The sequence below is a fragment of the Neolamprologus brichardi genome, chromosome 9 (assembly GCF_056152115.1).
Source record: "Neolamprologus brichardi isolate AB-2024 chromosome 9, ASM5615211v1, whole genome shotgun sequence".
NCBI lineage: Eukaryota > Metazoa > Chordata > Actinopteri > Cichliformes > Cichlidae > Neolamprologus > Neolamprologus brichardi.
In genome coordinates this window covers 33,921,652-33,949,305 of record NC_142112.1, presented here as the reverse complement: position 1 = coordinate 33,949,305, position 27,654 = coordinate 33,921,652, and the positions used below count along the sequence as shown (strand labels likewise).

At 41.9% G+C, this 27,654-nt stretch overlaps 1 protein-coding gene across 2 annotated transcripts; it reads right to left on the bottom strand.

Annotated features, from left to right (window-relative positions):
* Window positions 1-5,514: 5,514 nt before the first annotated feature.
* Window positions 5,515-26,331, bottom strand: LOC148101510 (uncharacterized). Of its 2 annotated transcripts, none has more exons than XM_087846330.1 (4): window positions 26,266-26,331; window positions 22,716-22,821; window positions 8,943-9,959; window positions 5,515-8,617 (listed from the first exon to the last, which is right to left on the bottom strand). In XM_087846330.1, exons 2-4 carry the CDS (start codon window positions 22,731-22,733, stop codon window positions 7,925-7,927), a joined length of 1,728 nt encoding a protein of 575 aa, XP_087702456.1. In that variant the 5' UTR covers window positions 22,734-22,821; window positions 26,266-26,331; the 3' UTR covers window positions 5,515-7,924. The 2 variants fall into 2 exon arrangements, with proteins under 2 accessions (XP_087702456.1, XP_087702455.1); XM_087846329.1 differs by having other exon boundaries at window positions 22,716-23,687; window positions 26,266-26,323.
* Window positions 26,332-27,654: the final 1,323 nt, after the last annotated feature.

Sequence of the window (27,654 nt, the reverse complement as noted above, 5' to 3'; positions counted from 1 at the left end):
TCGTTTGCACACTTACACACATCCAGCTGTGGTTTCCTGTTTTGCTCACTCTGGAGAGCCTCGCCTTTAACGGTCTTCTCTCACAGAGAGCAACAGAAAACTTCACTCAGAAAACTTCGAAAAACTCAAGATTGACTGAACTCAGTTCAAAGTTACCTTGACACTTACCTTTAGATGTGAGAGGTAGTGATGGTCCGCTTGAAGCTGACGCTCCGGTGCGTGTGTCAAAAAGATCAACACGCTGCTTCAGAAGCACTGTGTCGAGGCTTGATTCGTTTGGCCAGAGTCACATGATTGGTGACGTCTGAAGTTTCTGTACTTTTTTTTAATTGAACTTTATTGAACACACAATGAGTATACAACATACAAACAGATGAAGTTTACGAAAGAACAGAACATGAACATACAAAATCAGGGGTAAAAAAATTATGATATGAGTACGCGCAATAATCAACATATAAATATTGTTCTGAGAGCCTTTTTGTTGGTTTAGTCTGATATTGATTGTATGTACAATTCCATATCCTTATAAAAAGGCAGAAATATGGTGTTTTATTAATAAACTTACATTTATGGATAAAAAATTTAGCTAAAAGTATTAACAAATTTATTATAAAAAAAATTTATCATTCTTCCTGGGGAATTTAAAGAAATAGAATAAAACATTTTCCCATCATTAAGAAAACTCCCTTAAAATATGGACAATAACAAAGCTGCTAAATTCCTTCCAGAATCTCTGTGTAGAGGAACAGTACCAAAAAAGATGTGCCACAGTTTCTGGATGATCCCCACAGAAAGTTCAACTAGTATTTATGTGTCTTTTAAATGTTACCATATAGTGACTGGCTGGGTAACATTTATGAAGAATTTTATATGAGATTTCCTTCACCTTGTTTACAATTAGATATTTATGGGATCATCCAGACTGTCTTCCAGGTGATATCTGGAACATGTCGGTTCCAGTAAGATATTATATATATGGGAGAGACAAGATATCTTCTTGGAATAAACTACGTATTCTCTTATTGCTGTTACCAAGTTCCTGTGAAAAGCAGATTTTTCCCACTGCTGACTCAGCTGGATCAGGGAGAGTGACTGAGGTAGATATTGAACTGTCAGTGTTTTTATATAACATTAAAGTACCTGAGGGTATGGCACCAAGCATCATTGAGAATTCCCAAACACTTAAGGGAAAATTATAAAGTGCAAGGAATTCATTGTAAGTAAGTAGTGCTCCCTCTTTATTAACCAGCTGAGCCACCAATAGGATCCCATTTTGGACCCAAGTTTCCAGGAAAAGTGATAATAAAAGAAATAAAATATCTATCTATCTATCTATCTATCTATCTATCTATCTATCTATCTATCTATATATATATATATATATATATATATATATATATATATATATATATATATATATATATATATATACATATATATATATATATATATACATATATATATATATATATATATATATATATGATAATGTTAAGTTTTAGATTTTAAATAGGCTATAAATTTTACTACAGAGTAGGACGGATTGTAGGGTAGCAAACATAGTCGGGAAACACGTTTTGAACACAGCAGGTTACCTGGGTGTAATGTTTTTACCGGTTGTAATGTTTTTTTTTTCAGTTAAAAAGAAACATGGACTGCCTGCTACCTAACTATATAAAGAGTAACTGAAGGTTAAATGCAGCAAATATGTCCTGGTTTAAGCCAGACACTTACACCTGCGCTCCGCTGCGTCTAAGCCACTATCGCTCTGGCAGCTGAAGCACTCCCAAAAATGGGCTAAAATCGCCCCTGCTTTAAGATTATCTGACTAGTAACGGATTGCATTTATATTTATAGAGCCGGGTGGAGGTATGCTACACCAATGCTTGTAATGAAAAGACGGACTTTCTATTGCTTAGAGAGCCATTTCTTTTTACAATAGCGGATGTATTTTACTTTCTTATATTAACCGACAGGCCGCCCACTCGTCTCCTCGTATGTGTAAAAAAATATCCCTTAGTGAAAAAAGCGCCGCTCACATATTCAGAACTCTATCCCAAATAATTTTATTAAAACACTCTGATCAGGTATTTTGGTTTGGTGCAGCCACTCATACCAAAGTAAAGAGTTTTTCTTCATTTTTATAGCTACTTTTACAACGGGTTTTCTCGTTAACAGAAAATAGACAGAAACCCTAAAAGAAAATGGCCTTGTTTTACGCACATCAAGAAGGAGTCAGACGACCGTCGGTTCATCCCGGTCAATGTTTCCTCCGTCGGGTACCATAAACATATAAGAAAAAACCCCCAGAGAATTTATTATTTTTCTAAGAGTGAGAGTGAGAGAGAGAGAGAGAGCAAATCGATCAAACGTTTCTACAAAACGTTATACACGTTATAAATGTTAACCAACCTTTCACACATGGATGTTGGCTTAATTTTTACCCAAAGAGAAATTTGACCCCAATAAAAAAAACAGGATACTGTGGTGAACACTTACCTCAACTTTGATGGGGTTTTTTCACATCCATTTATTCTGAAAAAAAAAAAAGTAAACATGTTACAAGGACAGTTTTGACACAATGCCCAGTGCAGAGTATGAATGGGAAGTAGGAATTCCTCCTCTCTATACTTACACTCCTCCCTAACAAATGCCCAGTCATCATCTCCATAATCTGTGTCTGGATTTATCCCACTTTTCGAGTTTCATTGGAGTGTACTCAAGTGCACAAGATGTAAAACAATGTATTCGTTTTTTAAGCCATTCGCCGAGTCCACGTCAAGATGCCATTTATTTAAGAGTCTAATGATTTTTTTAATTCAAATTGTGCAAACTTCAACGCAGTAACATTGAAAATAGAACACTAGAACTCATTTTTGTTGGACACAAGAACAACTCGAGCATGTTTTTCGGGAGCTGAACTAGGGCTTACACGTTGGCTATGCCCCTGCATGGGACCAGTGCGAGGTTGTGCGCCAAATCCCGGCGTGGAGGGTCCAGACACTCCCACGGCGCAGACTTTGATGTCCCCACAGAGCGTTTCTGGTGTGGCTTATGCAAAAGAGACAATACAGCGTGTTTCTCTGCTCCCGGTAAGCATGTCTGTTGTAGCCTGCACTTTATAATTGTCTCTTTGATTATTCAAACAGTGTTTAAAATGTGACTCGTTTGTTATCCAAAAACATTTTATCTATGTTACTGATTTAAAATTATATGTATATATTTGAAGGGGGTTTTTTTTGTTGTTTTTTTTTTTTTTTTAGCTCAAACAGACTCTTGAGCATATTCATATAGCAAATCCACATAACCAGTCTGCACCCTAATGTACATCTTTTAAGTGTATGTTAATCAGTACATGAAGCGTACCTCTGAAAAGAGTCCATCATTTGTGAATTTACTGATTTGTTTTTAACTGCAGTTTTCACAAACTGTGGATGATGAAATCCTCTTTATTTTAGAAAATGTCTTTAAACTATCGCGGTTCAAACTTACTGAGTTCCCGAGCTACTTTTTTACTATGTGAATAAACTATTCGAACTAGAAAAGATTTAAAGACACATCTTAATTGGAAAAAAAGTGAAAAATTGGGAATGAAATTTATGTGACTGTTCATCTAAAAGCCAGCAGAGAGTGAAAATCCAAGAGCTGCTGCAATCCTCTACAGTAATGATCTCTCTCAGAAGTCTTGACACATGCTTATAACTTAAACCACAAAAAACTCAGTTACAGCTGTTAAGATTTATGGTATAAACCAGACTTTCACAGTCTGCATCTTTACAGGGTTTTTTCTGCTTTTGTTCACTCCTAGTGTGATTAAAAAACAACAAACACAGAGCCCACTAACTATTAGCCGCTTCCCCCCCCCCCCCCCCCCCCCCCCTAAACAGTCAGTTGACTGAGAGAAATGCAATCCATTATTGTGAACGCTGAAGGAGATGTGCTCCATAGTCAAACTTATATTTCCTTAACTTACATCCTATGTTCTGTTAAATTCCGACATCCCTTCATGGTTTGATGGAAAATTGGTTAAACCATTGCTCAACTTATGTCTGAATGACGGCAGATAATTCTGATGAAACTGACCCCGTAAGCACTTTGCAGCTGAGTCGAGGGCTCGTGGAAATAAAGTCAGGAGGTGTTGTAACGTCGGGTTGCGTTTAGTGGTTGAGAGGAGGCGGCAAAACACTTAGCCAAAAGAATACACACTCGCACTGGCATTGGGAATTCCACAGCGTGTTCTTTAATATACCTTCTCTTCATCAACCATATAAGCCCGGTTGAACGGCTGCAGCTTAACAAGCATAGAGCGCAGTGTTCGTACAACCCATAACGTTGCAAACAAAGGTGCCTGGAGAGGTAAAACATAAAATCTGTCCCTCCTCATGCACTAGCGTGCAAGCACATGTCCACACAATCACAGAGAGAGTCAGTGGCGCATACGGATGACAACATTAACCCTTGACTTGGGCTGTCTTAAAGAGACACCACACCATTGTGACTGTTACAGTGTCCGGCGTGAGTGCGAGTGCGGTCTGTCCATTTGGGACGTCTGACAGACACACTAGTGCAACTCAGAGTGTGAGCAGCAACTCCTGTATACTAAACATAAGAAAAGTAATTTGTAGTGCTTGACTTTTTTTTAAACCTAGATTCCAGGGATCATGCTTATATGGTTTTCTTTTATTCAAAAACTGGTTAGTTTAGCGATCGTGTAACTGTGTCCTTGACCTTTTTACCAGCTTGAGAAGTTGTTTCCCTGGTGCAGATATTTGGGATGGTTCCAATGCTGAGTCTCCAAATGCATACAAAAGGATATTTTCTACGTTATTTCTTAAATGTGTATAAATGGGATGGGATGATGTTCGATAAAAGTAATAAACAATAAATGTAAATTTGTTTTTTTAACTTTGCAGACTCATTTACCCACTCCAGTGACAGTGATAAAAAAAGATCATGGCTTTAAAGAGATTGCATTACATTTTGTTTTTTGCTACATTAACAACTTTTCCAACTCTGATTCTCTGCAGGACCAACACGGACATCAGTTTAGACTGAAATCCAGTTCCGACGGCATACGCAACATGTTCAAGCTGGCACGGAGGCATCTTTCTTTCAGCTTAACGAGTGAACCGTCAACTCGTTCAAACACACGTTAAAGTCTGTTTGGCTCGACACCACCGAACAGAGGCAGCAATATAACATCACTAACATTAACAGTGCAGTGAATCCTGCTTGTGCCGTGATATTCAGGACTGCAAACCGAGCAGCATCACTGACTTTCAGCTTGTTGTGTTTGTGGATATATGACTGACTTTAATTATCCATAAAATCATCACATTCTCTGTAAGATTAAGGTCGACTATTGAACAGAGAATATTTTAAAGTAAAGGCTTTAAAACCAAGTTAGTACAAACATCACTAATGTCACATAACTTTGCCGACATGTGGCCAACAGTAATGTTTTAATGTTCTTCATTATTAAACATTTGCACATAAATAAGTGACATAATATTCAGTAAGGCAAGGCAAGTTTATTTATATAGCACAATTCAACAACAAGGTCATTCAAAGTGCTTTAAAGAGACATTAAAAAACAAAAACAAATAAAAAGCATGATTTATTAAATTGATTAAAAAGAATTTAAGCTTAAAAGTGTGGATTTGGTGCTTTATTCAAATGCAGCTGAGAACAGGTGAGTCTTCAACCTGGATTTAAATAAACTGAGTGTTTCAGCTGATCTGAGGCTTTCTTGGGGTTTGTTCCAGATATATGGAGCATAAAAGCTGAATGCAGCTTCTCCGTGTCTGGTTCTGACTCTGGGAACTGATTAAAAAAAACGGATCCAGGTGACCTGAGGGATCTGGAAGGTTCATACTGGGTGAGGAGGTCACTGATGTATTTTGGTCCTAAACCATTCAGAACTTTATAGACCAGCATCAGAACTTCAAAGTCTATCCTCTGACGGACAGGCAGCCAGAGTGAAGACCTCAGAGCTGGACTGGTGTGGTCCACTTTTTTGGTCTTAGTGAGGACTCGAGCAGCAGAGTTCTGAATGAGCTGTAGTTGTCTGACTGATTTTTTAGGTAGACCTGTAAAGATGCTGTTACAGTAATCAAGCCTACTAAAAATGAATGCATGGACTAGTTTTTCCAGGTCCTGTTGAGACATCATATCAGTACTTACTTTTAAATGTTTACTCTTTGGCTGCTCCACTTCCACCGTTTTTTTTTTGGCAAAATTATCCATGCAATCTGGGATATGTTGGGCCACGAAGTCTACACCGACACATCCTTAAAATTCAGGGAAATGAAGGACGCATTTGAGGGCCGCATTCCGAGCAGCCTTTGAATTGGGACAGCCTTCGTCACGTTGCTGTGACGTAATCGGCCTTAAAATGCGGCCTTTAAGGCTGCAGACCCTGAATTGGGATACAGACCAGGAGTGACATGTTTAGCCACATGTTCTCCTTAAGTTGCTGTCTGTCTGAGTGGTGTCCAAGAAACGATGTGGGCTTCATAGATAATTGGCAAATCTTCTGGAGGAAACCTGGTCTTGTTAGGAGAGAGGGCATCGATCCCACTTTGGATGGAGCAGCTCTCATTTCTAGAAATATGGACAAATTTATTAAACCCCCTAAAATATGACTATCCAGAGCTGGGACCAGGAAGCAGAGTTGCAGTCTTACACGCCTCTCTGCAGCTTCTCTCCTCCTGAAACGACAGCCTCAAAACAGCATTTAATCTGTTATTAGACTATTAAATATTTCACTTTAATGTTGCAACTATGCGGTCACTTCTGTCTTTAAACAAAATATTTTCCAGTTACAGAAATCATGAAATCCAAACTAAAGTGTTACTGTTGCTTTATGCATTTTATATAAATAACCGATGATGGTACTAACATGAAGGAAGAGAAAGGTACAGGTTGCATCCTTTGAGTTTGTCTCCGTGTCTTTGGGTGATTTTCAGAAGGACAGATGTTTCTGTTCAATTCTTAAATCCATTTTTTCAAACACAAACACTATTTTAAAGCCTCTAAAGAGTAAAATATTAATGATAATTATGATAACAGTAATAAAAACAAAAGCTCTCAGATCCATCAAACCAACTAGCAGAGAGAACAATAAGTTAAGAGAAAACTTTAACCTTGTAGACTTCATTATGTTCCAGCTGCTCTACAGAAGCTGTGACCTCGAACTTAAGCAGGTCGTAAAGTATGTGCAACTCAATAACTTCATAATTACACCCTGTGGTATTTAGGCAGCAGAACAACTAAGAATAACAACTATCTTTGTTTAGATGCAAGAAGAATCATATAGAAATGAAAAAGTATTAATATAAATCCAGAGCAAAGATATCCTCTAAATCAGCGTAGCACATGTGCAGCTGCTGGGATTCACTTAAGCATTCGGCTCATTGCGTTTGCAGATTTTTCTCTCGCTGTTCTGGCTCACAGCGCTTCAAGCACAAAAATAAATATCCCCAAAGGTGTGAAAGGGAGCTAATTAGTAAGAGTATTGTTACTCTCCCCAGGAGTAGTCCAGCAGTAGAAATCAGTCCAATAACAAGGCGTGTAACATCTAGCAGGGTGACAGAAAAACCCAGGGTAACTTCTAAAGACCTCAACGTCTCTCTCACATTGTGTTTTTTAAACATGTTTCCATTTGTCACTTCAGTCTTTACTCTGAAATACATGAAGAGAAATCATGGCTGAAACAATTTCTCATGAAACCAGGCGTGTGGTCCAACAGTCAGTTTTGGTGAGGAAGGTTCCTAACTGAGAGAAGTGACCCCGAAGTATCTGTGTAGCAGCCACAATGAATCAAGATCATGAGCTTTATTAACTGATCAAAGTCTATTCTTTCATCTTCTGCATTATTCAGTTTGCAATGGTAATGTACAAGTTCAGCCCAGCAACCAATTCAGTTCAACACAAGTTTAAATGATCCTATCTGAACTCTGTGGAGCCTGATCTCAAGCTTTTTGAGTCTGACACTGAAACCAGAGGATCTTTCTGTCTCTTCAGATTCACTGTGATCCAGTGATGGGAGTGATTTCAGCCCTGAGTGATCACGCTGATGTTTGCACAGAGCAGATAATGAGGTGAATGTTTTGGCACATTGGTAACAGTGAAACAGTTTATTAGTAATGTGGGATCGTTTGTGTTCGGAGTATGAACTGAGATTCCTGAAGCTCTTGTCACACTGGTCACAGCTGTAGTTTCCTTCCATGTGTGCACGTTCATGAATGTTACGACTACTTGATTGTGAGAAGCTTTTGTCACAGTGTCTGCACTTGTATGGTTTCTCTCCCGTGTGGACTCGTTTGTGTGTTTTAAGCCCACATGCAGTAGTGAAGGATGACCCACAGTGATCACACATGTGCTTTTTAACCCCATTGTGAATCAGTTGATGTCGTTTTAAGTGATATGATGTGGTGAAGCTTCTCCCACATTCTTTGCAGTATTTCAGTTTGTCTCCAGTGTGTCTACGTTGATGTGTTTTAAGAGCAGCTTGCCAACTGAAAGTTTTTCCGCAGAGGTCACAACGAAAGTCTTTCCCACCACCACAGTGATGACAGGGTTGAGAACTGGATCCATCTGTGTCGCACTGCTTCTAAACAAAGACACAAAGACAGTGTAAGTCAGTCCTTCAACACTTTTATCCTGAACGTCGCCTGAAATAAAGAGCATCTCTGCAGACGTCCAATTATATTTTACTGTTTCAGCTAACACACTCAGTTTACTGGACTGCAATAACTACAACACTACCACCATAATACTACAGTAATACTAAAATCATAACTGAAATGAAAATCTGAATAATCACTCAGAGCTGCTTTTCCATGCAGTAGAATTGCTAACATGCTAACACAATTTAATGAGCAGAGTTGTTCCAAACAGTCAGGCTAAAATGACAAGATAACAATATAAATACATACCTCACAGTAGCTGCACTTGTAGAGTCTCTTTCTGGTGTGGATCTGTTGGTGTAGTCTCAGGGAATGTGGAGATTTAAAAGTCTTCTCACACAGGTCACATTTATAAGGTCGTCCCTCAGTGTGGGTAAACATGTGTTGTTGTAACTGTTGGTCTGTAGCAAAGTATTTGCCACACTGTTCACAGCAGTACACATCATGTCTGGTGTGAATGCGTAGGTGTCTATTTCGGTACCCTCTCTGGCTGAAAGTTTTTCCACAAATGTCACAGATGTATGGCTTAATTCCAGAGTGGGTAACTAGATGACTCTGTAAGCTCCTACTGTGATTAAAAGCTCTGCCACACTGATCACAGCTGTACGCTTTAACTCCACTGTGGATGAGTTGGTGTTGTTTTAGGGATTCCTTCCAGGAAAAAGACTTTCCACACAAGTCACAGCTGAACGGTCTCTCTCCAGTGTGGATGAACTGATGACTTTTTAGTGAAGCCTTCTCAGTAAACTCCTTCCCACACTCGTCACAGCTGTACGCCTTAACTCCACTGTGGATGAGTTCGTGCTGTTTTAGGTGACCCTTCCTGGTAAAAGACTTTCCACACAAGTCACAGCTGAACGGTCTCTCTCCAGTGTGGATGACCTGATGCTGTTTTAGTGAAGCCTTCAGAGCAAAATCCTTCCCACAAATGTCACAGCTGTATGCCTTAATTCCAGAGTGGCTAACTAGATGACTCTGTAAGTGGCTACTGCGAGTAAAAGCTCTGCCACACTGATCACAGCTGTACGCTTTAACTCCACTGTGGATGAGTTGGTGTCTTTTTAGGGAATCCTTCAAGGAAAAAGACTTTCCACACAAGTCACAGCTGAACGGTCTCTCTCCAGTGTGGATGACCTGATGAAGTTTTAGTGAACCCTTCTCAGTAAAATGCTTCCCACACTCGTCACAGGTGTGTTTTTTCTCTCTCTTTCTTCTGTGAGGTTTGTCGGCCTCCTGAGAGCGCTGACTTCTCGCTCCATGTTGGTCCTGCAGTGACAGAGATACAAACAGAGCCAGTGAGTGAAATGCAGTCGTGGAACAAACTGAGCCTTCAAACTCCCTCCATTAACACTAGTTTTAAACCTGAAGGTGGAGTGTGGCACCAAACACCTTAAAGGTCTCTTATCCCCACCTGCTGGTAGTTCTAACACATTACATCCAACCTGGTGTTAAAAAGAATTCATGACTGTTTAAACACGAAAATCATGCCCATCCCTCTTGATTGTATGCACACGCACGCACACACACACACACACACACACACACACTAAATTATTATTTTATCATTTATATTATAGTGTTGTTTCCTATTACATCTTTCTTTAATTTTTATAGATTTATACATAATTATTCAGTGATAATAAATCCTATGTTTGTTTATTCAAAAAGAACCCCATTAGCTTCCACAACAGATGTTGCTCATCTTCCGTCAAATACAATCACATAAAATATTATACAATAAAGTGGATTCAATTTGGCTCTTACATCCACAGTGAGGTTTCACAATTGTTAAAATATAAGCAATCAATAATAATAATAATAATAATAATAATAATATCAATAACATTCAGGCACATTGCACAAATTTCAAAAACAAATAATCTCTTACAATATTACAACAACTAAAAGCTCTGTAAATCGGCTTTTAAGTGGTCATTGAAGTTTTGAATAGTTTGAATAATTCTCTAATTCATCCATCCATCCATCTTCATCCGCTTTATCCGAAGCCGGGTCGCGGGGGCAGCAGCCTAAGCAAAGAGGCCCAGACCTCCCTCTCCCCAGCCACCTCCTCCAGCTTATCCGGGGGAACACCAAGGCGTTCCCAGGCCAGCCGAGAGATATAATCTCTCCAGCGTGTCCTGGGTCTGCCCCGGGGCCTCCTCCCGGTGGGACATGCCTGGAACACCTCACCCAGGAGGCGCCCAGGGGGCATCCTTGTCAGATGCCCAAACCACCTCAGCTGGCTCCTTTCGATGTGGAGCAGCAGCGGCTCTACTTTGAGCCCCTCCCGGATGGCCGAACTTCTCACCCTATCTCTAAGGGGGAGGCCAGCCACCCTTCGGAGGAAGCTCATTTCCGCCGCTTGTATCCGCGATCTCGTTCTTTCGGTCACTACCCACAGCTCGTGGCCATAGGTGAGGGTAGGGACGTAGATCGACCGGTAAATTGAGAGCTTCGCTTTTACACTCAGCTCCCTCTTCACCACGACGGACCTGTGCAGCGTCTGCATTACTGCAGCTGCAGCCCCAATCCGTCTGTCGATCTCCGGCTCCCTTCTCCCATCACTCGCGAACAAGACCCCGAGATAGAACTCCTCCACTTGGGGCAGGAACTCATCCCCGACCCGGAGTGGGCACTCCACCCTTTTCAGGCTGAGAACCATGGCCTCAGATTTGGAGGTGCTGATCCTCATTACTGCTGCTTCACACTCGGCTGCGAACCGCTCCAGTGCGAGCTGGAGGCCCTCACCCGATGAAGCCAACAGAACCACATCATCCGCAAAAATCAGAGATGAGATTCTGTCACGTAAAGGAATGTTATTTTTCTGTTACTGTGTTACTATTCACATGCACGATCATTATTTTATCATTACTTCATTAGTCTGCATCACTTATCATCAGGTTATCACCCATATTATCATGTATTATTTATCATTTAGTATATTTTCCAGAGCGCGTAGAATCAAACACATTCACAGTAAGTCAGATGAGGACGCTGAACTTAAGTTGGCCTGGACCTACAATCTTACACAACTGCACACTCGTCTTACACAATTGTTATGTTCCCAAATACTGATGATTGGAAACATCTGGTTTTAAGTCTGGGAAAGAGTTGTTGTTCTGAAGAAGGTGACTCCCAGGAATTGTTCTGACGTCATAAAGGCTATAAAGCTTGTTGTAGCGAACGGAAAGGGAAGTCCGGCTTCCCGCACTGTGTAATACGTGTGTGTTTAATAAATCACTTTTTGGACACCCCCTAGGACTCTGTCTGCGCTTACTTTTCTTTCCAAATCAAAAGAACCATTACATTTTGGTGCCGAAACCCGGTTTGGGGGGAAAGAAGATGCGCTGCGAGGGAGCGGAGCTCCTGGGGGGTGCCAAAAGACGGGGGAATCCAGGGGGGACCGACTGAGTGACAAAAACCGCGGTATAAAAGGTCAGTACCACCTGTTGAATAATTTTTATCCAAAGGTACTAAATGGGAAGTTAAAACTAAATTGAATGTTCACTCAGGGGGGCCTTCTGCTGGGTTCTGTCCGTAGTGATTTTATTTAATTAGGACAATTAGTGGTAAAACTTTGATGAAATTCTCCCAAAAGTTATTGCTGTTTATTTTAGGGGGTTCTTTGTGTTTGGTGGTGTTTTGTGGGGTTAAAGCTAAGAGGCTTGGTTTATGTGCCTTAAGAGAGAGTGTGGAGTTAGATGCCAGGCACTCTTTAAGGTTAGGGGAATTTGGACTCATTGGGTGGTAGAAACGCGGTTTCGGGCGTCAGGTAAATAAAAACTGAGGGGCTGAGAGTCCCCAGGGACGCTTTTAAACAGTGTATAAATTAACCTAGACCGGGGTGAGACCCCGTAGAGCACAGTGTTCAGCGTGTAGCGGCGACAGGTAATCATAGACGTATGGTTGCCCCCTGGCGGCGCCCAGGTAGCTCGGGTGGCCTCCCGCGGGACTTCGGACACCCGTTAAAGGCCAGGTAATCAAGGATTACCTTTTACTGTGCTGTTTGGCTGAAGGGTGAGACCCGGCCGTGACTATTAACGTGGGTGACAGTGAGCTTTAAGTAAAGCTGAACGCGTGAGGTTGATTCCTTGACGCGAGACGTGGAGCGACCTGTTAACCTGCGGGGAGCGGTTTTAAATTAATTAGGGCTTAGAAATCTGACCGCGGCCGGTGAGGGCGTTCCCGACGCGGGGTTATTGATCATCAAGGCTGGTTCTGTGGACCAAGGTGAAGCCTGGGCTTAGAGCTTTCAAATTAGTCAAAAATTCAGGAAAAGTGGTACAGAAATAAAAAGAGAAATAAAACACGATAAGCTGTTCTGGCAGGCAGCGTGTTTATGTCTATACGGGCCCGTGTATGTAAATAGTGTGTAAATACCGGTGTAGAAGCGCTTATATTGTTTAAAAGCTTGCATGTATAGGCTTGCTTTCGTGTGTGGTGGAGAAAAAAGAAAAGCGTCTCTGCCTCTCTGTCTCAAGCAGCTGCAAAGGAGGGGGCTTGGTGAACCCCGCAGTGTGTGTGTGAGGAGAAAGAGACAAAGGGGGGGGCAGCGCATGTGCCCATCGAGTATTAAAGGAAAAACTGTTTTTCTCTATTTGTTTAATTGTTCAACTCAGTTAAGTGTACCGATACAGAAGTGATAAGAAGTGATAAGGAACTGGTGAATAATTTGTCTTGGCATCTGGCGTCGTTTCTCATGTTGATACAGGCCTGTGTATATAAAATGTATATAAAATAAAGTGTAAATCGGCTGTGTAAATGGCTTATTTTGATTATAACTGCGTGTGCTGTGAAAGTGATTTAATACAGAAGCTGAGTGTATGAGGATTAAACAAAATAGTGTATGTTTGTGGTGTGTAGAAATCAAACTGTGAAGTCAATTGGGGGGTTGAGTTTGGTTTTATATTTTTTAGAGGAAGAGAAACTGCGGTATCGAGTCTGTGGCGCAGTTTGAAAATTTGCGAGGTGCACAAGAATGGATGGCACCCGCTCTGTGTGCTGTCTAGGACGTTGTCCAGAATAAGCAGAGAAAGACGTGTCTCACAGAGAGTTTGAATGGTACTGCGACAAGCAGGAAGTGAGTGTGAGCCAGCCTCGAGGGGCGGGTTCACAGGCGGACCGAACGAGGAGTAAAATGTGTGTGTCTCTGTGAAAGAAAAAGGTGGGGGCCGAGTGACCAGCCTGTGCATGTGTGTGAATTCCTGGATGACAAAAGAAGGAGAAGTAGATTAGTTGATTTTCTGTGAAATAATAAGAGAAGAAATCCTAGTGATCAAATAGGAGCAAGTGAACTGAAAATAAATAAAGGAAACTAAAATAGTGAATTAGTGTTAAGGTAAAGATATATAACTTGACAAAATTAACACTGACTTTAAAGGTGATCAAGTACTCAAGGATGAATGGAGAATTTGATGGCTGACTGTATGAGTGAGTAAACAGGTTAATGTGTGCATGTGAAAAATAAAAGAAAAAAGGAAGGGAAAAGAGAAAGAAAAGGAACTAAAATAAACAAAGAAAATAAAAGTGTGGAAGTGTTAGTGAGAAATTGTCTCCAACTGGGGAAGCAGTGATGCTACAGGTCACCTTATTCCCCTGCTGGACACAAAATGAAAACATAATTTGGAGTGTTGTGGACGAAAATAATTAATAAAAACATTACATAAGATTTTTTGTGTTTGCAGTTATGAACAACTAAAAATTCACATTTGGGGTTTGAAGTCAGTAGAGTTCAAAACAAAATAAGTAGAGGTGTGTTGTTTTAGGAGTGATGAAAACATCTGGAGTCACAGTGTATAATGAAAGTCTCTCAGTCTGTCGTTTACAGGTGGGAAACGGACCTGGATCAATTCTCCACGGGCGGCAGTCGGAAGAAAATTATAGGTTAAAATCATTAGAAACAAAAATGGAAACACCCAGCCAGAATTTTTGGCTGAATTGTTTTGCAGCTTCCCATCCTCATCCTGGACAAGCAAGCTCCAAGGAAGCTAATCTCTCCCTGAAGACACAGAGTGCAGTTCCAGAAGCATGAGCATGAACATCAACAATGGACAGAAGTCCAAGAGACAATACCAGAGTTCTGAGCAGAGAGGTCCAGCAGCGCTGTGGGCAAACGGCATCAGAAAGAGAAGATCCACCATCTGGATTGGATGGATGGAGATGCGTTTCCAGCAAGCTGCAACCTCACTGTGTGTGAAGGACCTTTGAGAAGACTGTCTGAGTTTGACATTTGCCATGTTTGGAGCAAGATGGCAATAAGAAAGACAGTGGGACAAAGAGATACACGGGACAAAGCTGAAGAGAACTGACTGCTATTGGACTGAAAAGTGGGAGAAAAGAGCGGAGAGAAAAGGAGCACGTGATGACTGAGGCTGCTGCTTTAGTTTGGGGAATTAAATTGGGTTAAGGAATCCGGGGAGACAAACGACTGCCTGGAAGTGGAGGATTGACACAGTGTCCAGACCACTACAAAAGGGGGAGGAAGACAAGCACTGAGGTATGCAAGAGTACTGTTAGAAAAATGAGGAGACAACACCACACCTTCACATAATATGCACTAGAGATAACACAAAATCATACATAAAGTGTAACACGTTAAAAGAGGGCATTTGTAGAAGGGGTTAACAACACACAGTGTGGTTGCTGATGGTAACCTGCAAACATTTGGGGTTAGCTGTGTCTGACTATGACAGAGTTTTTCATTTAGATGTTTCTGAAACAAACTTAGGAGTGAACGGAGTGTTTTTGTTTCAGAAAAAGGGGGAAGGTACATAAAAGGATACATAGAAATAGAAAATGTATTAACCCGACTAACACACACACACACACACACACGCGATCAGCTCACTAGGATCAAACACAAGTTTAAGAAGGTAATACTGGTACCAGCATCCTGTCTGGTTTATTGAGTGGGTTGAGAACTGATACATAGATTGAATCAGTATTATTTTGGGGAAGATGATAGCAGGGGTGAACAGAATCCTGCACCCAGAGTTTAAATGAGTGAAACTAGCAGATTTTTTGTTTTGTTTTGTTTTGTTTTTGTTTCTGAAGTATGGGGAAAGTTTTACCATGGCACCAAGTTTAGATTTGGTATTTTTTCACTTATAAGAGTGACAAGTCCTAAGACTGGGCTTCTGTATTTTTATTTACTTTTGTTTTTCAGTTTTATCTTTTGTTTTTTCATTTTATTTTTATTTTATTTTTATTTTGAACAGTGCACTGACTTTGTTTGTGAATTTCTTTTCTTTAAGCAGATCTGCACGTTGGGAATTAAAAGCGCTACACGTCGTCCAGAAAATTGTTGCAAGTGAGTTTCTCCACATTAAAATGGGCTCTGGAGAAAGCCACTTATTTGGGACAATTAGAAAATGAGAGTCCCGGCCTAAGAAGGATTCAGCGAGGTAATCCGATCTAAAGTTCTTCTTTTTCTTTTTGAAATGACGTCATTTTGCTGAGGGGGGAGATCAAATGCGACGATGGTTTCCACTATCAGCAAAGAATGGATGGATGAATGAATGGGAATAAAACAAACTGACTGACTGGTAAAAGCTGACAAAAGCTGATAAGACTTGACCACGACTCAAGGTTAACCTCCACCTAGACAGGACGAAAGGGTGGATGAATTTGTGTGTGTTTCTTTTACAGGAGCAGAAAGATGACAGCAACATCCGAGGTTGCGTGAGCTTTGGCCTGCCGATTTAACTTTTAAATGCCACTTTCTGTGTTTGTAAATTTACCAGGGGAGTGTTATTCATGGGTTTGTGTTGTGTGTTGCTCACAGAGGTAACTGTGAGAAAGTGTATACACCTGCGCAGCGCTAACATTTGCATTTTCTTCTCTACAGCATTACAGTTCTTCATGTGGTTTGATCATGTGATTTACCACAGGACAATTGATTGACATTTGGTTTTCTACTACAGGATTTCTGGGCTTATGTGTGAAGAAACTGTGTTTATAGGTTATGACGCCTGATCACCGGGATGGTCAATGTGTGTTGCTAATGTTTGTTTTGCTTTTGTTAAGGGTGCATGTGGAGGATTTGGTAGAAAACAGACAAGTGACATGAGGAGATGCAGTGTTTATGGAATAGTTCAACATGGAGCTCACTAGCTGGCCACTTTTTGAGCTCCTAGTGATAAATGGGTGGAGTGACATTGCCTAAGGAAAGTCACTGAGTAAATTGTGGAGTAAATTGGGATGATTCATGATTGGAGACAAATTATGGTAATAATAGTGAGTTAATGATTGGAGAAAACCTGAACATGATACTTGTCTGTTGTGCTGAATACTTTATTGTTCTCATTATCTATAGTTGGTTGTAAATAAGAAGTTTGATTTTACAGATTTGTTTTGCAGGATACAGGCTCCAGATTGAGCTGGGAGTTAAACAGGCTTAACATGTAACTGCTGACTCAGGTTTTACACAAGGTTACAGGTTGGCAGGAGATTGTTTCAGAGAGAAGGTGCAACATTCTTGTACATGTCTCATTGGGGAGTTGAAACATGGAGGAAGCCATGTGCAAGAGGAGGTGAGTATCATAAAGTGTAAAGGTCACTCCTCGGGGACTGGCATGGTGGCCAGAGGAAATCAGGAAGCCGATCGGGCTGCGAAAGAGGCAGCAGGCTATAAAGCACTACGGCAGGTGGTGCAAATAAGTGTGGAGGAAGAAGTAGGAGTCAACATGTTGGAGGAGGCCAGGAAGGCCCAAGAGGAGGCGGCCCCGGAAGAGAAGGGGGTCTGGAAGAGTCGAGGAGCATGGGAAGAAGGAGGTCTCTGGCGAGGACCTGACGGACGACCGGTGTTGACCGCCAACCTAGCGGAACAGAAGATTGCAGAAGCACATGAGCTTGGCCATGTGGGTGTGGCCCAGATGGAGAGACATCTGTGCCATTGGTGGCACCCCTTTTTGAGGGATATGATTAAGGAAAAAGCTAGGACGTGCCTGATCTGTGGGAGGCACAATCCAAAGCCAGTGATTAAACCAGAGGCAGGTTCCCCATTCCAGAAAGACCAGGGGAAGAGATTGTCATTGATTTCACTGACATGATTGATGTGGGACCGGGAGGAGTCCGGTATTTGCTGGTGAGTGTGGATGCTCTGACGGGGTGGCCCGAAGCGTGGCCAACAAAGAGGGAGGATGCAAAAAGTGTGATTAAGTGTTTAATCAATCATTACATCCAAAAGAATTCGGTCAGACAATGGAACTCATTTTAAAAATAAAGATTTGGCAGAAGTAGAACAGGAGCTGGGGTTGCAGCACCGATTTGGGACGGTGTATCATCCTCAGTCCCAGGGGAAGGTGGAAAGAATGAATCTAAACCTGGAAAATAAAATAGCTAAAATTTCTGCTCAGACGGGGCTAAATTGGGTGGCAGCCCTGCCAATTGCATTGATGATAATAAGATGTTGTGTTAATCAATCCACAGGTTTCACACCATATGAGCTGTTGACAGGACGACAGTTTCCAGGTCCTTGGACAACAGTCCCGGCGGAAGAAAGTATAAAAAGTAATAGAAAACATGCTGAATGTTGGAAAGAATTAAAAGCTCTTGTGTCTAGTTTCACACAACAGGTTGGAGTGGGGGTGAATGCGGTGGACAGGTCCGTCCCCGACGCCAAGGCGGTGTGGCTGAAGGTCATTAAGCGAAAGTGGAGAGATCCAAGGTGGACGGGGCCATTCGAGGTGACTGCTCGTACCACCAGTGCGGTTCGGTTGAAGGGAAAGGGTGAGACCTGGTTCCATTGGTCTCAATGCGCAGTGGCGGACGAGAGCTTACTCGAGATAAGCTCCACCCAAAGTAACACGGGGGGAAACATAGAGGCAGAATAATCCTCTCCCCCTGTGCAGCGGTTCTCCCCAGCAGTCTACCTGGGGAGACGAAGAAAGAAGAGGAGCGCCAAGCGCCAAGCATCAATTCATTTCAGGCTCATGATAGGCTAGGGCTCTAGTCTAAAGTAATTGATAGTTTAAAGGAGTCATAATAGTCTTGTACGTTAATCGCCTACTTTTATACTCATAATCTTATACTCTTATCACGAAGTTTAAAGTAAAAGTAAAAGAGCCTGGGAACAGTGATCATGAAACTGTGGGAAAATTGGAAATTAACGGGGAATGTTGGGGTTGATAAGTGTTGTAACGTGTTTGTTTGTTTATTGGCAGACAGGTGAATTGCCCAGACGCAGAGGTCTATCCGCTCCAGAGTCCAAACCGATCAAGTCGTCGAGAAAATTCAAACGCGAGGTTGGCTCAGGTGGGAACGATGGGCGTCTCAAAGCCAGTGGGGGAGTCGAGTTTGGGTATGTTCATGGGTCCACGACAGCATTCACATTCGATTTGTGTGAGGTAATTAGATGCCCAGGAGACGGTAGCAGCTGGAGAACATATGATGTGTGGATTTGTTATCACCCTATGGTATGCTACCCTAAGTCGGGGATAGGAATCTTTGGTTAGATTGGGTGGCTCAAAATGCTAAAGAGCAGGAAGTGGTTGATTGTGTTGCTTGTGCTACAGCTAGGCCTCGTCTGTTCACTGAACCCGCTCCTCTGTATCCAGAGGATGAGTGGGGTTATGATTGTATGCTGAGATTAACTAGAGAGGCAGTGAACACAGGTAACTGCACCACTTTGTCAGGATTATATCTGCCAATTGATAAACGTACACAACCAGGTTCATTCACACCTAAAAAGGATAATTATACATGTTTTGAGTTCTCTACAGACAGTGTGAGATATACGTTAGGAAGAATTGATCCAAGCTGGTGTCAGAGGACAATCCCAGGCAGGACTACCAATAATGTAAGTGACCCAAATACTATTATAGGCACCTGGGCAAGGGGTGGGCTATATTATTATTGTGGGCAGTACACCCTTTTGGTGCAGGTTCCACTGGGAAGTGTGGGAACATGTGCTCTGGTGCGCCTAGGAGCACCTTTGATGCTGATAGGAAATAGAGTAGAGACAGTTTCACAGCAGGACACTGGTGTGTTGACAGCCAGACGTAGGAGAAGTGTAAGGGGTGTGCACGAATATGACCCAAGATGGGACTCGCCAACCTGGGTTGACTCAATAGGAGTTCCCAGGGGAGTTCCTGATGAGTATAAGTTAGTCAATCAGACAGCGGCCGGTTTTGAAAGTGTGTTTCTGTGGATAACTCCAAATAAAAATGTTGATCGCATTAACTATGTTCATTATAATGTGTTGAGACTCTCTAATCTCACTAGGGACGCGGTAGAAGGCCTTGCGGAACAATTGGGACCGACGTCGTTAATGGGAATCCAAAATCGAATGGCCCTTGACATGTTGTTGGCTGGGATGGGTGGTGTGTGTGCCATGTTTGGAGACATGTGCTGTACTTTTATACCCAACAATACGGCCCCAGACGGTACGGTTACTAGGGCGCTTGAGAGTCTGAAAATGTTATCTAAAACCATGCATGAGCAATCAGGTGTGAACACTGAACTGGGAGACTGGTTCACGTCTGTCTTTGGGCAATGGAAGAGTGTTGTTATGTCTGCTATGTTTTCTTTTGTTGTTTTTCTTGCTATATTAATGATCGGATGTTGTCTCATCCCTCTGGTCCGGCGAGTTTTAGTAAAGATGCTGGAGAGAGCCCTGAGCTCTGGCTCAAAGGGTTCAGCGGCGCCTGAGTCCATGATGCCCTTGAAGGAGATTGTAAGCTGGAAGGAGGAGTGAGACAAATCCTGGTGTAAGTTGGTCTCGCAAGCGAGCCCAAGAGGAGGAGTTGTCACGTAAAGGAATGTTATTTTTCTGTTACTGTGTTACTATTCACATGCACGATCATTATTTTATCATTACTTCATTAGTCTGCATCACTTATCATCAGGTTATCACCCATATTATCATGTATTATTTATCATTTAGTATATTTTCCAGAGCGCGTAGAATCAAACACATTCACAGTAAGTCAGATGAGGACGCTGAACTTAAGTTGGCCTGGACCTACAATCTTACACAACTGCACACTCGTCTTACACAATTGTTATGTTCCCAAATACTGATGATTGGAAACATCTGGTTTTAAGTCTGGGAAAGAGTTGTTGTTCTGAAGAAGGTGACTCCCAGGAATTGTTCTGACGTCATAAAGGCTATAAAGCTTGTTGTAGCGAACGGAAAGGGAAGTCCGGCTTCCCGCATGTGTAATACGTGTGTGTTTAATAAATCACTTTTTGGACACCCCCTAGGACTCTGTCTGCGCTTACTTTTCTTTCCAAATCAAAAGAACGTCTGCATTACTGCAGCTGCAGCCCCAATCCGTCTGTCGATCTCCGGCTCCCTTCTCCCATCACTCGCGAACAAGACCCCGAGATAGAACTCCTCCACTTGGGGCAGGAACTCATCCCCGACCCGGAGTGGGCACTCCACCCTTTTCAGGCTGAGAACCATGGCCTCAGATTTGGAGGTGCTGATCCTCATTCCTGCTGCTTCACACTCGGCTGCGAACCGCTCCAGTGCGAGCTGGAGGCCCTCACCCGATGAAGCCAACAGAACCACATCATCCGCAAAAATCAGAGATGAGATTCTGAGGCCACCAAAGCGAAAGCCCTCCGCCACTTGGCTGCGCCTAGAAATCCTGTCCATAAAAATTATGAACAGAACCGGTGAAAAAGGGCAGCCCTGGCGGAGCCCATCACCCACCGGGAACGAGTCCGACTTATTGCCGGCAATGCGAACCAAGCTCTTGCAACGGTTGTATAGGGATCGAATGGCCCGTAGCAATGGGCCAGACACCCCATACTCCCACAACACCTCCCACAGGGGACCCCGAGGGACACAGTCGAATGCCTTCTCCAAGTCCACAAAACACATGTAGACTGGTTGGGCAAACTCCCATGCACCCTCAAGTATCCTCGAGAGGATGAAGAGCTGGTCCAGTGTTCCGCGACCAGGACGAAAACCGCATTGTTCCTCCTGTATCCGAGGTTCGACTAGCGGACGAACTCTCCTTTCCAGCACCCTGGCATAGACTTTCCTGGGGAGGCTGAGGAGTGTGATCCCCCTGTAGTTGGAACACACCCTCCGGTCCCCCTTCTTAAAGATGGGGACCACCACCCCGGTCTGCCAGTCCAGGGGTACTGCCCCTGATCTCCACGCAACATTGCAGAGGCGTGTCAACCAAGACAGCCCTACAACGTCCAGAGCCTTCAGGAACTCGGGGCGGACCTCATCAACACCAGGGGCTCTGCCACCAAGGAGTTGTTTAACTGCCTCAGTGACCTCGCCCCCAGAAATTGGCGGGTCATTCCCCTCATCCCCAGACTCTGCTTCCTCCTCGGAAGACGCGTCAGTGGGATTTGCCAGAATCTCTTCGAGGCAGTCCGAAAGTCTTTTTCCATTGCCTCTCCGAACTCCTCCCACACCCGAGTTTTTGCTTCAGCCACTGCCCGAGCTGCATTCCGCTTGGCCTGTCGATACCTGTCGGCTGCCTCCGGAGTCCCACAGGCTAACCAAGCCCGATAGGACTTGCCTTATAAAATTCTCTAATTTTATAAGGCAATTTATTCCACTTAAAAGATGCTCTAAATATAACAGTTTTACAAAAAGTTACTTTGTTTTTAATTTGTGATAACAATATAACTGACGATATAATTGACACTAGACAAAATACTTTACAACTCCACAACTTTATTAAAAAACTCATCAATGTATTTTCAGTTAAACAAGCTGTTTTTATGTGCATTAAAGTTATATAAAAATTTAACAGTGCAAATGCAAATTGCTTGCTAACAGTTAAACCAAAATGATTTTCCAGAGGAAACTGGCCGACATTTGCTCCAAGGCATTTGCATTTGCACTGTTAAATTTTTATATAACTTTAATACACATAAAAAACAGCTGCTTGTTTAAGTGAAAATACATTGATAGGTTTTTTAATAAAGTTGTGGAGTTGTAAAGTATTTTGTCTAGTGTCAATTATATCGTCAGCTATATCGTTATCGCAAATTTTCAAATATATATCATGATAAATATTTTTGGTCATATCGCCCTGCTCTGTCTGTCACCTTCTGTGTTGAGCTCATTGTTTTCTCTGTAGTGGCTGAGCTGAGTCCAAGTAGCTGAAAATGTTCCTCTGCTGCTCCGTCAGACTCTTCTTCTCCTGCTGATCAGCTGGGACACAAAACAGATCTTTGTTAGGCTCCACACTGCACTGAAGAGACAAAGTGTCTCATATGTTCACCTTACAAGTAAAAGAACACATTTTTGCTTCCCGAGGTGGGCAACTTATTGGAAACAAACACAAAAGGTTTGAGCACCGATACCTGGCATTGCTGGCATTGAAAGATGCAATGCCAGCAATGTGGATTGTCAAGACTAAAACCAATCATTAAGCAAAGACAACAGGGATCATTTCTTTCTGTTTATTTAGCATTCACAACATTTGTAGTTGCCTTCTGTACAGGGGAAGTCCACGCACACTGTGTGGTACCGCCATCCGCAGAAGGTGCATTCAATCTCTGTAAGAAAAACTAGATTGTCTGAGAGTAAAATGATATTAACAAAAGGAGAGGTGATTTGTAAAACTTCAAGTGTATGATAAGGTGAAAACAAATACACAATTGCATGTCATGTAGTTGAAGGTTTTTTTTCTTCTTTTGGAAGACCGGAAAACACTGAAAGTTACAAATGTATTGTGCTTGAAACAAATTCAAAATAGGTGATAAAGCCAGCTGCACATGTGTGTCACAAGTAAATCTGGCTGTATAATAAACAGAAACAAGTGATCCCTGCTGTCTTTGCTTAATGGTTGGTTTGAGTCTTGACAATCCACATTGCATCTTTCAGTGTTTGTGGGTAGATTTGAATGCACCAGTGTAAGTGCAGCCACTCAGACTCTACTCAATGTGGTCATAGAAACAGGTGCAGATGTGTCACGAGTTAATCTAGTAGTAGGCTATGGCACTTGGCCACAGGTGGCAGTAGTGGACTGACCTCCATTTGAGACTGCTCCAGCTGCTCTGTGACAGTCAGTAGATCTGCTACAAATAGCAAATCATATGCAAGTTTTGGAAATTACATTAAAAATATTCCTAACTTAGCCATGGCAGCCATGTTGATGTATTACCTATATTGACTGAAAATGTTCATTTCCAGAGAAAAGACACAGGCAGACTGTGCTTACAGGATGTGATGTTACATGTTATTATGTGATGTTATTGGAATCATCATGAATAACGGGAGTGGTGATTTCTATAACTTTGTGTATATAATTTGGCATTTCTTACTGATGTAGGCCAAAAATAAATACATAATAAAATTTTATTTATTTTAAAGGTTTATTTGCAAGATACAAAAACAGACAAAATAGAAAGTTCCACATGTATTGTGGAACTTTACACACACACACACACACACACACACACACACATAAAACTTATTAAGGATTGTACATTAACATAAAACTGTTGTTTCACCAGAGAAACACACACACACACACACACACACACACACACACACACACACACACGTGGAGGGAGGGAGAGAGAGAGCGAGAGAGCGAGAGAGGATATGCAAACAGCTACCAAACAGTCGTCATAATTCGTCATACAACGAGAACAGGACAAATCAACAATTAACAATGACTAATTAATATTAAAATCTGTAACATAATGTATTGTTTGGAGTTTAGTCTGATTGTTTCAGGATGACCTGCCATTATCCAATCACACATCTGCTTACCTGTATCTTTTGCTCGTTTCTCCTCCTTTTCTTTTCTATTTTTTCTAAACTGAGCACCTGATGGCTTTGAACTTTTCTTGTCCATCTTCCATTGGTTTTAATTTTGCACTCCAGTATGAACAACCCGAGGATCACCACAACTTAACCTAATAGACCTACACCTTAGTTCACAGATTCACTTTGTCTGAGGTTTATTTCTGGGATTTCGCACAACCCAGTATTCAGATCGTGAATACATAATGGGCTTGGATTTACAACATGATGAATGAAATGTGCTCTATTTGGAAGCAGCATGTCCCCCTCCCCTTTCCAGGGGTTGTGTGTGAGACTTTAAATCATCAAACTGTAAATGATAAATTTAAAATTGTTATTGATCCCTTTACCCCTGGTCCTAAAGTGTATATTTATTTTCTTACTCTTCTTATATTTATTGTTTGTTTACTTGCACTGCTGTAACTGGAGCCTCGTCGTCTCGTCTCTCTATATACTGGACTGTATGTAGCGGAGATGACAATAAAGTTTACTTTGACTTCAGCAGCGAGCACGCGCACCGAGGGCTCTCGCGCTCACTTTTCGTGTATAGAATAAAAAAAAACATCGGTGCAAATTATAAGTCTGTATCATAATGTCTGGTGTGTTTTATTTTGCGAGTTGATTATTAGATGCCGCTCCAGCCAGCCAGAGACTCCCCCGCCGCCCCGCCCTCTCCTCCCTGTGCCGCAAGCAGCAGACGCACCTCGCAAACGGAGGGCGCCCTTACTCCCAGCAAATGGGAGAAAACCGATCGGTGCCTACGACATTCCCAATATGCGCTGGCATGATGTCGGGGCAGCATGAGTACGAGCAATTTTTTTTTCTTTTTCTTGCCAATGCCCGTGGTGCCCCACCACCCCACCACGATGCCGCCTCGGGCAACAGCCCGTGTAGCCCTATCAAAAACCGCTACTGTGTGTCACAAGTTAATCTGGCTGTAGGCTATGGTACTTGGCCAGAGGTGGCGCTGGTTGACTCGACTCCATTTGAGTAGTAAACTGCACTAGTTGTGAAGCAAAAACGCTGAAATCGGAGTAATAACACGTACGAGGGGAACGATGACAAAGACAAGATTCTCCCGATCGTTTACTCTTGCTGTCCTGTGAACACCATCTGCATGAGAATATCACCAGGTAAACCCGCGATATTTTTAAACATTTTGTTGTCCTAGAGGAACAAGACTGACGGAGTGTGTTTGAGGTAACCTCACAAATGTCACAGATGACATATTTGGTGTTTATTTGCTGTTTTGTCGGTAGCGGCCCCTGAAAAGCAAGTCTGCCACACATCTGTTCAACCAACGCCAGTTGATCAGCCCACGTGTATACACACACACACACACACACACACACATACAGAGAGCCCTTTTGAATGTTGGCAAGTATGTGTATGTGGTGTTAAATAGGCCTATACTACTGTGCTGTGATGTTGCTCGTAAGGGTGAAACTCACTGTGAAACGTTTGAGAACCACTGCTACAGAACAATGGAGATTTCCCTTATATGGTAACAACCTAAACTCACGTGACGCCCAGAATTGTACAATACTGATGCTTGAGAGCGCGCGTGTGATGCAAGTATGTGTAGAGTGTTGAGTGCGTGATCAGTGGTGAGAAAAACAAATGACGAAACTTGACCTTTCTATACTCGTGTCTCACTTACACTTCTAATCTATTCGTTTGCACACTTACACACACCCAGCTGTGGTTTCCTGTTTTGCTGCACTCTGGAGAGCCTCGCCTTTAACGGTCTTCTCTCACAGAGAGCAACAGAAAACTTCACTCAGAAAACTTCGAAAAACTCAAGATTGACTGAACTCAGTTCAAAGTTACCTTGACACTTACCTTTAGATGTGAGAGGTAGTGATGGTCCGCTTGAAGCTGACGCTCCGGTGCGTGTGTCAAAAAGATCAACACACTGCGTCAGAAGCACTGTGTCGAGGCTTGATTCGTTTGGCCAGAGTCACATGATTAGTGACGTTTGAAGTTTCTGTACTTTTTTTTTATTGAACTTTATTGAACACACAATAAGTATACAACATACAAACAGATGAAGTTTACGAAAGAACAGAACATGAACATACAAAATCAGGGGTAAAAAAATTATGATATGAGTAAGCGCAAAAATCAACATATAAATATTGTTCTGAGAGCCTTTTTGTTGGTTTAGTCTGATATTGATTGTATGTACAATTCCATATCCTTATAAAAAGGCAGAAATATGGTGTTTTATTAATAAACTTACATTTATGTATAACAAATTTAGCTAAAAGTATTAACAAATTTATTATAAAAAAACATTTATCATTCTTCCTGGGGAACTTAAAGAAATAGAATAAAACATTTTCCCATCATTAAGAAAACTCCCTTAAAATATGGACAATAACAAAACTGCTAAATTCCTTCCAGAATCTCTGTGTAGAGGAACAGTACCAAAAAAGATGTGCCACAGTTTCTGGATGATCCCCACAGAAAGTTCAATTAGTATTTATGTGTCTTTTAAATGTTACCATATAGTGACTGGCAGGGTAACATTTATGAAGAATTTTATATGAGATTTCCTTCACCTTGTTTACAATTATATATTTATGGGATCATCCAGACTGTCTTCCAGGTGATATCTGGAACACGTCGGTTCCAGTAAGATATTATATATATGGGAGAGACATGATATCTTCTTGGAATAAACTACGTATTCTCTTATTGCTGTTACCAAGTTCCTGTGAAAAGCAGATTTTTCCCACTGCTGACTCAGCTGGATCAGGGAAAGTGACTGAGGTAGATATTGAACTGTCAGTGTTTTTACATAACATTAAAGTACCTGAGGGTATGGCACCAAGCACCTTTGAGAATTCCCGAACACTTAAGGGAAAATTATAAAGTGTAAGGGATTCATTGTAAGTAAGTGGTGCTCCCTCTTTATTAACCAGCTGAGCCACCAATAGGATCCCATTTTGGACCCAAGTTTCCAGGAAAAGTGATAATAAAATAAATAAAATATCTCTGTTGTTCCAGATGAGGTATTTGTGTAGTGAGAAGTTGTGTTTATAAATGAGGGTCCACGCTAAGAGGACCTGCTGCAGATATATATATACATGATAATGTTAAGTTTTAGATTTTAAATAGGCTATAAATTTTACTACAGAGTAGGACGGATTGTAGGGTAGCAAACATAGTCGGGAAACACGTTTTGAACACAGCAGGTTATCTGGGTGTAATGTTTTTACTGGTTGT

What these genes read in the sequence shown, in the direction of transcription:
- LOC148101510 (XM_087846330.1), bottom strand. An exon ending in ACAAGTGCAGCTACTGTGAG is followed by an intron (nt 8,618 to 8,942) that starts GTATGTATTTAT and finishes GTCTTTGTTTAG; the next exon opens with AAGCAGTGCGACACAGATGG.